Below are 14,215 nucleotides of genomic sequence, written 5' to 3'. Positions count from 1 at the left end.
CATTTACAAATATAAATTGTCAAATACATCATACCCTTACCACCTGCTCTTGAAGATGGGATGGTAACTCCTCATGCACGAATAGCTTGGGGATTCAAGGAGGACAAGTTCGACCTGTAGCCTACACATTGTGCTGGGCAATGACTAGTTGTTTCATACATTAGCAACTAGAAACATAGCGTTGTAATAGCAAAAGCTCTGTTACCAAATTGTTGTGGAAAATGCCTTTGGATAGCACTATCACACAAGATTGATTGTGAAAATTTTATTGGCTTTAAAAGGCTATAACCACATAAATAGTAGGAACAAAGAGAACTTGACAAGAAAATAAACACATACACAAGAGAGAACATCTAGGATTTATGTGGTTTGGCATTTAGCCTATGTCCATGGGCGAAAACTAGGAGAAATTTCATTCACAAATGTGGAGAATATTAATGGTGTAAGGACACTCTCACTATACCCAAACTCCAATACACCCAATGCTACTCTCTCACAAATACAAATTTCAAAAACAATTGATTTTCTGAACTGCTGCACTGCACCACTTCTCTCTTGCTAAGAGCTCACAAAATTCAGCAAACGAATTTGATGTGCGTGTGTCAGAAGCATGCATGCATTTGATTGCTAGGCTAGATATTTCAAGCCACATTGTCAACATAGGGTGATACAAGATCCAACTTTTGTAGATAATGCATGCAAGGAGAAAATCTATCAAGTATCCAATACATGCATCCACTCCCATGTGAGAGGGTGGATACATGTAATACCACCTCAAAAGAAAGACATGCCATTTAATGCATGAAAAAAAAAAAAATCAAGTAAATATTTTGATTCCTGAGGCTTAGTTGAAATCAAGCCATTGACTGACAAATAGAGCTTTCGAGTGGTATGTATATTGTTGGCTATTTCTTTTAGTTTAATTCTCGAATAATTTTGAAAAAAATCTAAAAATACTCACTGGGATTAAATTAAGAATTTGCTAATTTGATGTTTGATGTTTGCTAAGTTATTTTCTAGTCCAAGATACTCTCAAAAATTAGCAGGGTTCAGTAAAAGTTCTTTGCATTAGAGTCTTCAACTCTCAAGAAATTTTATATTAAGTTACTATTATTTATGGGCAGATATAATTATTTGGTTTACCCTTTTGTAGTTGCCATTTTGTGCAGACTCTATATTTTAATGAACATGTATATGCAGTGGATGCTTGTTTATTTTCAAATTTGGCAGAATGGAGACCTGGTCTGCCATAAAAGATAGAGAGATCTTTTTGTGGGGTATGACCAAAAATGAAATTCTTTTTATGTGATTCAGCCAAAATCTCTGCATTGAAACCTTCAACTCTTGAGCAATTATATATTATGTACTCTATTATTGATCTTCAGAGACAAATATTTAAATTCCCCTTTTGCCGTTTCCACTTTGTATAGACTATATATTCTTTTTGAAGTGAACATCAGAATATATTCTATTAATTTTTACACATGTTTGTAATTTTTTGTCTCTACACTAGGGAGATCCAGTTCTATCAGGTATGCATAAACAGCAGTGGGAATCACTTAGTTTTCAAGTGGATTTTTTCACTAAAAAAAAAAAAAAAAAAAAGAGTTTAAGCAAAGATGAGCAATTCAAGAAGCACAAAACTTCATGTAGCCATGTTTCCCTGGTTTGCCTTTGGCCATATCACTCCCTACCTGCACCTCTCAAACAACCTTGCACAGAGAGGCCATAGGGTGTCTTTCTTACTGCCCAAAGGAGCACAAGCAAAGGTAGAACATCTCAACCTTTATCCAAACCTCATCCACTTCTATCCCCTTCTTGCTCCCAGTGTAGATAGACTACCCCCTGGTGCTGAGACTGCCTCAGATGTTCCTTTTCCACTTCATGGACATCTTTGTATTGCCTTTGACCATACCCAAGACCAAGTTCAAACCATTTTGGGCAGTCTCAAGCCTAATTTCATTTTCTTTGACTTCAGCCTTTGGATGCCAGCCTTAGCACACCAAATTGGGTCCAAGGCCATATATTATTCGGTGATAACCCCAGTAGCACAAGCACTAAAGGTTCCTAATAAGCAGAAACCAGAGGATATGACTCTGGAAGATTTCATGCAACTGCCTCCTAGCTATCCTTCTTTGTCTGTGCGAATAAAGTCCAAGGGCCTTGAGATTGCACAACTAAAAGTGGTTGCCAAGGATCTTGGAACAGGGATGACTATTTCTGTTCAAATTACCTCTAGCGTGATATGGAGTGATGCCATGGCCTTTAGGACATATCATGAGGTTGAGGGGCCATACTATGACTACTTAAGGAAGCATTATGCTAAGCCTGTGCTGCTAACAAGACCTGTCCTGCCTGAAACACCGGCCGCAAAGCTAGACAAGAAATGGACTAATTGGTTATGCAATTTCAAGCAAGGTACTGTGGTGTATTGTGCATTTGGGAGTCAAAATAAACTACAAAAGGACCAGTTTCAGGAGCTACTTTTGGGGTTTGAGTTATGTGGGCAACCATTTTTGGTGGCTCTGAGTACTCCACATGGTTGCGCAACAATTGAAGAAGCTTTTCCAGAGGGGTTTGAAGAGAGTGTTAAAGGAAGAGGATGGGTGTATGGGGGATGGGTGCCACAAACATTGATATTGGAGCACCCATCTATTGGTTTTTTTGTGACCCATTGTGGATATGGGTCCATGTGGGAGTCTCTCTTTAGTGATTGCCAAATAGTATGTGTTCCATACCTTGGTGATCAAATTCTGTGTGCCAGGTTAATGGTGGAAGAACTCAAAGTTGCAGTGGAGGTGGAGAGAGAAGATAATGGGTGGATTTCCAAGGAAAGCTTGAGTAAGGCCATTATCTCTGTGATGGACGAGGACAGTGAAATAGCTAGGTTGGTGAAATATAATCATGCCAAGTTGAAGGAGGAATTTACTAGCGAAGGCATGCAAGAGAGATATTTAGACACTTTCATTCAAAACCTGCAAGGTCTTTTGGATTGACTAAGTGCCACATATGAACTCAACTACTTAAAAATTTGCACTAAAAAGAGCAGTAAAGGGTTTCAATAGGAAGGATTTAATCATGTTGTAGTTAGGGGATGCTACTTCTTTGTCAATGTTGTTCTATTTGGGTATCCATTTGTATTTCTTTTCTGGGTTGCACTTGTGTTTCGTTTTCCTTTTAGCAAAAAATTAACAGTAATGCTAAGGAGAATACAATTTTTACCACATGAGCTTTGCAAATAGAACTATAGAAGTATGTCAAGTTGTAAATATACTTAAAGTTTGTTGCCAAATTAATTTTTTGATGAATAGGACTTGCACACGCAGCACGCTCCAAAAGTCCTGGTAACTTTTAGAGGCACTAAGCCATTGAGTGAACATACGCAAGCACAGTCCCAATGTGAGAGGAATTTAATTTAATTTTTAATTTTTTTTTAAATTTTAATTAAATTTTTTTTTTTTATTTTATGGATAAGACTTACACAAACAGCACACTTCAAAATTCTAAGTGTGTATCACTCAGTGACAAATTAATTGTATTTAGAAGCTAAGGCACAAATTATATTGGGAGTTCCAACAAAGAAGACCTAGGCTTGTTTTAAATTTGAAACGCTTGACAAGATAAAACTTTGAGCTTTTCAAAAGCTTTAAGCAATACCCGTAAACCACATTTGTTAACTGCAATAGTACAAAAAGAAGAGCAAAAGTGAGGATGTGTCAAAACCTTTTTGTTATTGATTTATTTTGAAGTAAAGATTTATTTATAAACATTGGGTACAGCTTTAGTACATTGGAGATATAGAGGACCTTCCAGAAATAATAACTTACAGCATTTGGAAATTCGAAGATAGAAGGGTTAGGGGAGAGAGAGAGAGGAGGAGTGGGGGCAAGCATCTTATAGCAGACATCCTATCAAAGAGCTTTTGACCAAAAACAGAGAAAAAGAAAAACCGCAGCTATTCCCAACAGCCTAAAAAATGCAGTTATTTCTTTTTCACCATTTACACAACAACAAACAAATCCTTAGCCCCAAAATTTTAGGATTAGCTATGGATCCTCAACAAATTAGTTAGGAAAAGTGGTATAACCATTACAAACTTGTTATTATTTTGTTTCTGCGCCTTCCTTCCCACCATCCTAATATCTCAACAATCTACTTAGGCAGCCGATAAACCTCAAACAAGGAAACATTTGCAGCATAAGCAAATTATAATTAAATGCTGCAGAAACAGCTTATCAACATTTTTTCTCCACTGCCCTTGGACATACAATAGCAGTCCATTTAAATAATTGTCTATTGAGGATATTCTTTACGACTTAAAATCTTTCCTAAAGCTACAATCTTGCACAAAGAAACATTAGAGGACACCTTTGGACTCCACATAAACATAGCTCCAATAGATACTCTAGAAGCCCTATAATAAGAGTGGACATCAAACTTTCTATATTCGATTAAATTCCAAACCATTTCATCCTCTCTTCCTTGATGAACCTTTGCTGAATCCACAATTAAGAAAAGGAAGACACTAACTCTAGCTCCCTCAACTCTCCTCTACTTCAACAAATCTTTGGTTATGATGAAGATTCCCAAATGCAACCAAATAAAAAGCCAAATTGGCAATCTTACCAAAACTATCACAAAGAAATCTGGATATAATATTAGTGGGGTATGTGTCTACATCATTTGTGGGTAGATACAGAAGAGAAAGTGGGATAAAGAATTGTGATTTGTTAAAGAGAGAGTGTTCTTAGGCAGGTTAACATTAAAAAAAAAAAAAAAAAAAAAAAAAAAAAATCCCAACAACAAACAGGATTCTGATTATCACTTGAGAAATATGGTGTTTGCACTATGTAGAATGTTGGGTATGGAAATAATTTGGTATAAATTTGGGAGGTCATGGAAAGTGTACAACGTTATAGAACAAATGCTATTGCTTTGATAGAGGTTTAGGAATGAATTTATGCTATTTTTTCTTTTTTCAAAAGACTTTTATTCCACAAACATAAAGGAGAAATGACAATGAATTCCTCTAGTATTTACAAAAGGTGGATTTCTGCTATAGAAAGAGAGTTTTGAGAAATAGAATACTTGTTAGTTTAAAGATGTTGAAAGTAAAAAGGAACCACCTCTAGAGGTTTTCCAAATATATAGATGACTAGTTGATGTCCATGCAAGAAGTCAAATACGGTCCAAAATTTTTCTTGGGATGACATAAAACTAAAGTAGTATATGTTTCTTCATCAACTGAATTTTCTCTGGGGTCACTAAAATCCCATCAAGGCCCAGGAGAAAAGCAAATGTACCTCACAAGCTAACAGCTCTATATGCCTTTAAGTTCTTCCTCATTAACCAAACAAGTTTAGTGAACAAATCCCTGACTACTATAAATCGTAGTATGTTTCTTTAGCATAAAGATCACAATAGGACAAACAAAAACACAACATTCAAGCACCTAAACTTGTTGATCCACTGACAATAAACATGTGATTGAACCCAAATATGCATGAGAAAATAGCATTCCTTATCACATTACATCTCTCAAATGCAGGAGATAGGGTGATATGGTAAGATCACTTACCTTGGAACCGACTCTCTATCATATAAATTAGCTTCTTGTCATGATTATTATGGCTAAATGCGGTACACAAACCAACAAAGATTATGTAGTTTGAACCAAGGGAGTAAGAACATGAACTTGGAATGGCAACATGCTCACTAGACAAGAACTTGCCTACTCCCTTCAACATTCTCAGTTTTACAGCTTCTATTATTCTGTTCTGTTTTTTTGGTCATTTAATGTTTTAAATTGAAGCCAAGAGAGTTGTAATCTAGATCTTTGTAACACTAAAGGAATAACAACCATCCATAGCATAACAAGCATTCAAGTACAAAATCAAATACTAATCTAAAATAGCTACAAAAGGATAGTGTCAACCTGTGATAAAAATGAAGCATTTAGCAATACTATCATGCCTACTATTAAAGGAAAAAGAAAATAACAAGGATTTCACCTGCGAACGACTTCACTTCTTATATGCACACCACCATCTGGTTAGTAAGATACCATGTTTGCTCCATCAAGTAAAACTAGGCTCTCCATGAAAGTAACTACAACGGAAGGAAGTTGGATAGCAGGATCCTTCTTCTGTACAGTTTTATTGTCAATTAAAACAGTCTTTAATGCCTGGTTCATGCACCAAGTCAGAAGTGAACCATACTCGGTAAAGACAATGAAATAAGGCAATCCGTCAAATGGTAGAACAAAAAGTTTATTCCAAGACTCGACCTCACCATACTCCCTCATCACCCATATGGAGCATTGGATGCTAGCTTTTTCAGCATTTCCCCATGTAAGGAAAGCCAGTTTTCCTTTGAAGGATGCAAGACTTGCCCGACTGGTGTTGGCATCGTTAGAACCATCGGGCAGTGCTAGCACCGTAAACGTCTCACTATTGACATCAAATGACAAAATCTTCATGTGATTCTCTGGTCCTTCTATGAAATCTGCGATCCAGTGCAAAGCTCCACCAACCAATGGGGTTGGAAACATAAAATTGCGAACATTGATTAACAAAGGGATTTTAACCCTTCTCCATGAATCCGAACTTAATGAGTACACCTCAGCCTCAGGCAGAGGTAGAGGTAGAGGCACAGTTGAAAAGAAACAATCAAATAAAATCCTCACAACCTTGTAGTCATTATTCCCGGAACAATAAGCAAATCCGTGTGCAACATTGTTAAATTTTTCTAAGATATGAGGCAGCTTCTTGAATTTTCTAATGCTGGGGTTCCACAAATATATAACATCCCTGTAATTATATAAACACAGTAAGCCATTGCATGAAGCGAATAAGTAGGCACGATTAAAAAAAGATTCATTGGGTATTTGAAGCTCAGAAATCGTATCAAACGTGCGGTCGAAAGCGATTGTACAGACTGGTCCGTTAGAAGAAAAAGTCAGCGGCATGTGTATGAGATAACGATGATCATCATCTTTGTTGTTGTTAAGGTGGGTGGAGATGAAATTGGGAGTGGTGATTGAAGAGTCCAAGGATTTGGAAATGAACCTGAGTCTCATAACTGATTTCGCCGACAGTCTTCCCATGATGTTGAGTACGATGTCGTACGGAAGGTGGTTCTTCTTGTGTCAGAGAATCGGTAGTTCTCTCGTTTTCTGGGACATTTTGGAGACACTCAGAAAAAGAGAATCAAAAGATCGGCCAAAATGATGAACTTAACACAAAAGAAACTACCTTATACAATAGTATATTAAATAGTATATTAAAGTGTTGTACAAATTCTGTGTTACAATGAACTACAATATATGTATATATATAGTAGACTAAACCCTAAATTAATAGACTTCTAATACAAGTAAAAGACTTGACTTGCACACAAAGTAAAATTAGGCTTAGACTTATGCTAATGAGCTAATATAACTCTTAACAATTATTAATAACATTATTTGAATAATCAAATTGAATGTTTTGGCCATGATTGGCTATGTGGAATTTGACATGGTCAAACATGCAGTTGAGATTTCTTAGGGATAATGAGTTGCGAGTGAGGGTAGTGAGGTGAATAAGAGAGTTGATTCTAACGTTTAAATAAACGTTAGAGACTTTAACGCTCATGTTCTAATTTGCTGGAATTGAAATGAACGTTGACAGCTTTTGTGGGTCTTTAAATATCCCACTTGAACCACCGCATGCTCTTGGTGCGATGGTCACTCCACAAGTATAAGTGTTTGTCAGATGTGGGGAGCAAAGGCTGGGTTCAAGTCTCTATGAGGGAGTTTCACACATATATACACTTAAATTAGGCTAAAGTAGATATTCTATCTTGTATCAAAATATCCCACTTGAGCTCTTTAGATAAGATAAGATATTCATTGTTTTAGTGTTTTAGTTAAGTAAGAGTTTTATTTCAATTTTGCTTCAACTTCGTGAATGTTATGAATAAATAGCTTCATTTACCGAGCCCAAAATAAAAGAAAACTGCAAAAAAATCTTTCGCAATTGCTACAATTATTATTTGTAACTATTTGATGCATAATAAAAAAAAAAAAAAAAATGTAATCAATGCTACTACGTGATCCCCTTAGCAAAAACATGATAAAGTTTTCCAATTTATAGGGGTGTGCACCGAATTCACTAACCTATTGAAATCGACTCAACCCAATCCAATTTGACACCTTAGGTTAGGTTTCATGGGTTGTTGGGATGGGTTAAAATTTTATTTTAAGCTTTGGGTCGGATTGGGTTCGGGTTAATACTTCTTTGTTAATGTTTTTATATTTGGCTATCTAGTTGTAATTCTATTTTTGGGGTTGTACTAATGTTTTGGTTTCTCTTTTAGCAAAAAATTAAGAGTAATGTTAAGGAAATACAAATTTTTACGATATGATCTTTGTAATATGAAGTGACACAAATTATATTCATTGTCACAATAGTTTGTAAAAATTTTATGATAAAATTTGGAGCAGTTATTATTTTCTAAAAAATTATTCTAAATATTGGGAAAATTTTGCTAGCTTTGTTAAGAACTATATCAAACAGGCGTTGTATTCTTTCTGAACCATTTTCAGTTGTTGCTTCCATGTAGCAACTCTGGCAATGCTAGACCAACAGAGTTTGATTTGCACTTCTCAGTTTTCAACCACACCAATAAAGTTATTTGTGCAAAGCTGTTTGTGTTTCACAGAAGTAGGGAGAGGGAGACCCCATGGCATAAAATGCAGAAGCACAAACAGCTTTCGCAAATAACGCACATATGTTAGCTTCAAACAGGAAAATCACAAAGTCAGTCAATTTTTAGAGAAGCTATTACTCTTCATTTGGAGCCTCCAATGTTACCGTCTTCAAAAATCTATCTATGATCTTTTTTCCAAAGAAGATTGATTTTCAAAGGATAAAATCCATCTGTTGCCAGTAAAATTTCTTGTTGTTCAGCTAAAATCCATCTGTTTATTTTATCGATAAAATGTTGTTTCAATTTCAAAATCAGCGAAAGACATCAAGTAAAGAGAATATGAGGCTTGGTCTTGTTAATGCAAAGGATGGTGAAACACGTGAAACAACTCTACTAAAATTCAACCACCATTAGAAGTGACCTATCAGGCATATGACTATTAATGACAGTATTGGTCCTGCAGAATTTGTATTGTTCATATCTTTTCTTCCCATAGTTAACTTCCACTTTATTAGAGCAGTTATATTCTAATTTAATGTCAAAGAAATATGATTATTAGGGCTATTATGCGCACTATGAAACACCTCCTACACAAAAAAGAAACTAATTAGTATCTTGACCTAAGTGTAAAAAGTAAACATTATGGAGCAGATACCATAGTTTTCAAATCCTATTGAATCTATGAAAATAAAAACTACATAATAACTTCAACAAGAGTATATAAGTTAGGCATCTTCATATTAGCGTGCATATAATAAACCCCTTTTTCATGTTACAAGACCATAAGATCATCAGATATACGAAATTGACCAAACAGAGTCAGCCACCTCTTTTTAGTTTTTACCACTACCTTAGTTTCACTACATATTTTCCCATTTTTGCTTTCAGCTACAAGCATGATTAGCTCCCTAACAAGGCAGAACTCTATGTCAACATCCATCAAACAACAATGCACCACACTCAGCAGAAAAGCATCAAATACACTTGGAGCAGGTAAATAGAATGCTCCAAGAAGCCTGGGTTATAAGAGTGACCCAATAAGCAAACACTTGTAAGTCTTGATTTTTGAAGCATCCTAACTTATACTATTGGCAATCAAGTAACTTACACAAATCAAATTTAGTTTGGGTAAAATAATGGATGAAATGACTATTTCGATTGCAAGATATAAGGGCAAACAACACCAATAACAAACTGACATAAGAGAGTGATGTTGAGATACAAAATTACTAATTACAAGGGCTAATTGAGTGATGTTGCCTGTAAGTATGTGGTGAGACTCGAATAACATCTAACTTAATGGGTCCAACAAGAAGTTGCAATGAGGTGGGAGTGGTCCGAAAATAAATTGGAGCATGAATTGGCAGCTATTCTGGGGCCTAATTTATTGTGTGGACAGTAACGTAGTTTTTAAGTGCAATGGCTGTATCTTTGATGAAACTATTGGAGATATCAAAACCAGATGTTTCAGTTAAGAAGATTGAACAGGAACACAAGAAATTTCCCACAATTTCTTATTTGGTGCCAAGGATAGGATAAATGATCATTTAAGGGCTTTGAATTGAAAGGGTTTCAAGCTTGTGTTTGAACAAAATAGCAGGGGTTTGTAGGATATAAGTCTAACAAATTGTGCAGAAACATGCAACAGCAATTTCTGGACAGCAACAAAGGTTTTATGACAGGATTGTTTAAGGGGTTAATTGGAAGCTAAGTTGCAAATTATATAGGAGTTACAACAGATAAGATGTAGGTTTCTTTTCAATCTTAAAAATGCTTGACGTGGTATAAATTTGAGCTTTTCAAAAGCTTTAAGCACTACGCGCAAACCGTATTCATCAACTGTAACAATGCAAAAATAAGAGAATGGGCAAGAATGCAAGACTTTAGTTATTTATTAATTTTGAAGTAAAGATTTATTATAAACATTAGGAACAACTTTAGTACTCCATAGATAAAGAAAAAACTTTCAAGAAATTTTTTTTGCAGCATCAGGAAAGTCTAAGAATATGAGTATTAGGAGAAAAAGAAAGAGAGGGAGAGAGAGGTTGGGGGGGGGGGGGGGGGGGGGTGTGGAAGAGAAGCAGCCTATAGCTGACATACTATCAAAGAGAAACAAAAATCTACGGCTGTTCTCAAACAGCCTCAAAAGTGCACCATTTCAGGCAAAGTGGTTAAACGTTCATCCCATTATTGTTGTGCCATCAACTTCCTTCCCACCATCCTCCTTATATCTCAACAACCTACTTAGGCGTCTAATAAAACATGGAAACATTTGCAGATATAACCAAATTATAACTAAAAACTGCAGCAAGAGCTTAACAACATTTTCTCTCCACTACCCTTGGACATACAATGGCAGTCCATAATAATAATTTTCTACTGAGGATATTCTTTACTACTTAAAATCTTTCCTAAAGCTGCAGTCTTGCACAAAGAAACATTAGGGGACACCTTTGAATCCATGGAAACATAGCCCCAATAGGTGCTCTAGAAGCCCTGTAATAAGAGTCAACATCAAACTTTCTGTATTCCATTAAATTCCAAACCATGTCATCCTCCCCTCCAAGATGAACCTTCACTGAATCCAACAATTAAGAAAACGACTCTACTCTGCTTCAACAAATCTTTGGCTATGATGAATATTCTCCAATGCAACCAAGTAAGAATCCAGTTCCGCAATCTTACCAAAACTATCACAAAGAAATCTGGATATAATATTAGTGAGGCCTCTTCCAAACCAAGGATCGTGCTTAAAAAAAAGAAGCATGCATGCCATCTCTGGCATCAAACAATGTAAAATCCTTCAACATCAGAAACTTAAAAAAACAAAGAATTTAAGCCCAATGAAAAAAGTCCCTTCAATCCATTGTCTTTTATTCATCTATGTTACTATTTTCATTTTTTTTATTATTACTATTAGGCCCCTAGTGTTGTTAAGAGGTCAAGTGACTAGGATGTAGTTAGGATTTAATTGTTATACGTAGGATAAATGGCTAAGGTTCTAGGTTTACTAAAGGCTATTATAAAGTCTTTTTTGAGCTTTTGTTGGCAGTGTTTTTTTACCTACTTCCCGAAATGTAGAATGCTGGGTATGGAAATAGTGAGTGTGTTTGCAAGATGTAGAATGCTGGGTATGGAAATAATGCCATAGAGTTGAGAGGTCAATGAACAATGTAAAATGTTATTGGGAGAATGCTATTGCTCTGATAGAAGTTTAGGAATGAATTTTTGATTTTTTTTTTCGTTGTACAAACAAAGTACTTTATTCCACAAGCTTAAAGCAGAAATCATGATGAATTCCTCTAGTATTAACAATAAGCGGACTTAAGCTGTGAAAAAAGAGTTTTGAGAATTAGAATTTTTGTCAATTTCAAGATGCCGAAAGAAAAAGCGAACCAGGGTTTCCAAATATATAGATGAGTAGTTGATGTCCACGCAAGAAGTCAAAAAATTATTCTTAAGATGACATACAACAAAAGTGATATATGATGCTTCATCTTCTCATAAATGAATTGGTCACTAAAGTCTTATTAATGCGCAGGAGAAAAGCAAATGTAACTCACAACCTAACAGTCCCTCATTAATTTAACAAGTTTAGCAAATAATCCCTTAATATTATAAACCACAGAATGCTACTTTGGCTTAAAGAACACAATAGTAGTAACAGAAACACAACATTTAAGAACCTAAACATATTGATTCACGTCTGCTGACAATAAACATGTGATTGAACCCAGCTAAGCATAAGAAAATAGCAAGATCACTTCTCTTGGAAACGACTCTCTGTCATTTAAAAAAGCTTCTTTTCGTCAATTTTAAGGTTAAACCTAGTACACATGACCATCAAAGACCATGTAGCTTGAACCAGGGAATTAAGAACATGATCTTGGAATGGTAACATGCTCACTAGTTAAGCACTTGGCTACTCCTTTTCAACATTCTCTGTTTTAGATCTTTTTTTATTCTTCTCTGGTATTTATTTTATTTTATTTCATTTCTTTTAAATCGAAGCCACAAGAGCTCTAATGTAGCTCTTTGTAACACTACCAGAGGGACAAACCAGCAAAAAAGGATTTTGATGGCCAAGTATTATTATTATTTTTTTGTTAACATTGCCAGACTTGGGTATGTGCACAAACATCCACATACAAATATCAAATACTAATATATATAATAGAGCCACAAAAGGATAAATTAAACTTGGGATTAAATCAAGCTTTCAGCAATATATCATGCCTACTACTAAACTCAAGGAAAAAAGAAAAAACAAGGCTTCATCCATACCATTAATGACTTCACTTCTTATATGCACACCAGCCTGTGCTTAGTAAGATGCCACATTTGGTCCATCAAGTAAAATAAGGCTCTCCATGAATGTAGCTACAGATGAAGGACATTGGATATCAGGATCCTTCTTCTCATGTGGAGTTTCAATGTCAACTAATACAAACTTAAAAGCTTCCTGCTGCCGCTGCCTTTCTACTGGATCATAAATGTGGCCAACCAGAAGTGAACCATACTCGGTAAAGGCAAGGCATTGAACTTTTCTTTCAAATGGTATAACAAAAAGTTTATTCCAAGACTCAACTATACCATACTTCTTCATCACCCATATGGAGTATTGGCATGGAAAGCCTGGTTGTTCAATAGGTTCACGTGTAATGAAAGCCAGTTTCTCTTTGAATGATGCAAGATATCTATGCAAGGTGTCTGCCTCGATAAAACCATGAGGCAGTGCTAGCCTTTTGAATTTCTCACTATTGACATCAAATGCCAATGCTATAATGCGATTCTCTTCTTCTCCTTCTATGATTCGTACTATCCAGTGCAAAGCTCCACTGACCAATGGAATTGGCAAAAAACAACAATGACTAATAAACTTAACATTGGTTGTCAAATTGTATCCAACCCTTCTCCATGAATCTAAACTTAATGTGTACACCTCAACCTCAGGCAGAGGCCGAGACTCAGTTGGCACGAAATAAGAACATGAAATCCTCACAACCTTGTAGTCATTATTCTCGGAATGATACGCAAATCCGACAGTACGATCTGTGAACCATCCTAACTTTCCTAAGCAAGTACCAGGCAACTTCTTGAATTTTTTAATGCTAGGGTTCCACAGATATATAACCTTACCGAAATCAGCGAGACACAATAATAATCCATTGCATGAACCGACTACATGGGCACAGCCAGGAGTAAAATCGAAGGGATATTGAACCTCAGAAATCCTATCAAACGTGCGGCCCAAAGCCACCGTACACACTGCCCTATTATAATGATTTGACATGTGTATCACATAACCATTATCATGATTTTTGTTATAGCTGTTGTTGAGGTGGGTGGAGATGAAATAAGGAGTGGTGATTGAGGAGTCCCAGGATTTACATACGCACCTAAATCTCATCACTGATTTCACGGGTAACTTTGCCAGGATATTCAGTACGATATCGCTCGGAATATGGTTATTCCTCCAACGTGTGGTTGTGGCGGACGAGATTGTCTTATTTGGGGGACTCAT

General features: G+C 35.9%; 3 protein-coding genes across 3 annotated transcripts; 1 reads left to right on the top strand and 2 right to left on the bottom strand.

Annotated features, from left to right (window-relative positions):
• Nucleotides 1–1,565: 1,565 nt before the first annotated feature.
• On the top strand, nt 1,566–3,255 carry LOC126722523 (UDP-glycosyltransferase 79B9-like). The gene has a single exon (XM_050425679.1). The coding sequence runs from the start codon at nt 1,620–1,622 to the stop codon at nt 2,994–2,996; it is 1,377 nt and encodes a 458-aa protein (XP_050281636.1). The 5' UTR covers nt 1,566–1,619; the 3' UTR covers nt 2,997–3,255.
• Nucleotides 3,256–6,052: 2,797 nt separating this feature from the next.
• LOC126722040 (F-box/kelch-repeat protein At3g06240-like) lies at nt 6,053–7,105 on the bottom strand. Its single transcript, XM_050425172.1, has one exon. It carries the CDS (start codon nt 7,103–7,105, stop codon nt 6,053–6,055), a length of 1,053 nt encoding a protein of 350 aa, XP_050281129.1.
• Nucleotides 7,106–13,015: 5,910 nt separating this feature from the next.
• On the bottom strand, nt 13,016–14,215 carry LOC126722038 (F-box protein At3g07870-like). The gene has a single exon (XM_050425171.1). The coding sequence runs from the start codon at nt 14,213–14,215 to the stop codon at nt 13,016–13,018; it is 1,200 nt and encodes a 399-aa protein (XP_050281128.1).

This window comes from Quercus robur, chromosome 4 (genome assembly GCF_932294415.1).
Source record: "Quercus robur chromosome 4, dhQueRobu3.1, whole genome shotgun sequence".
Classification (NCBI taxonomy): Eukaryota; Viridiplantae; Streptophyta; class Magnoliopsida; order Fagales; family Fagaceae; genus Quercus; species Quercus robur.
The sequence above is the reverse complement of the archived record's forward strand: the minus strand, read 5'-3'. Positions and strand labels throughout refer to the sequence as shown.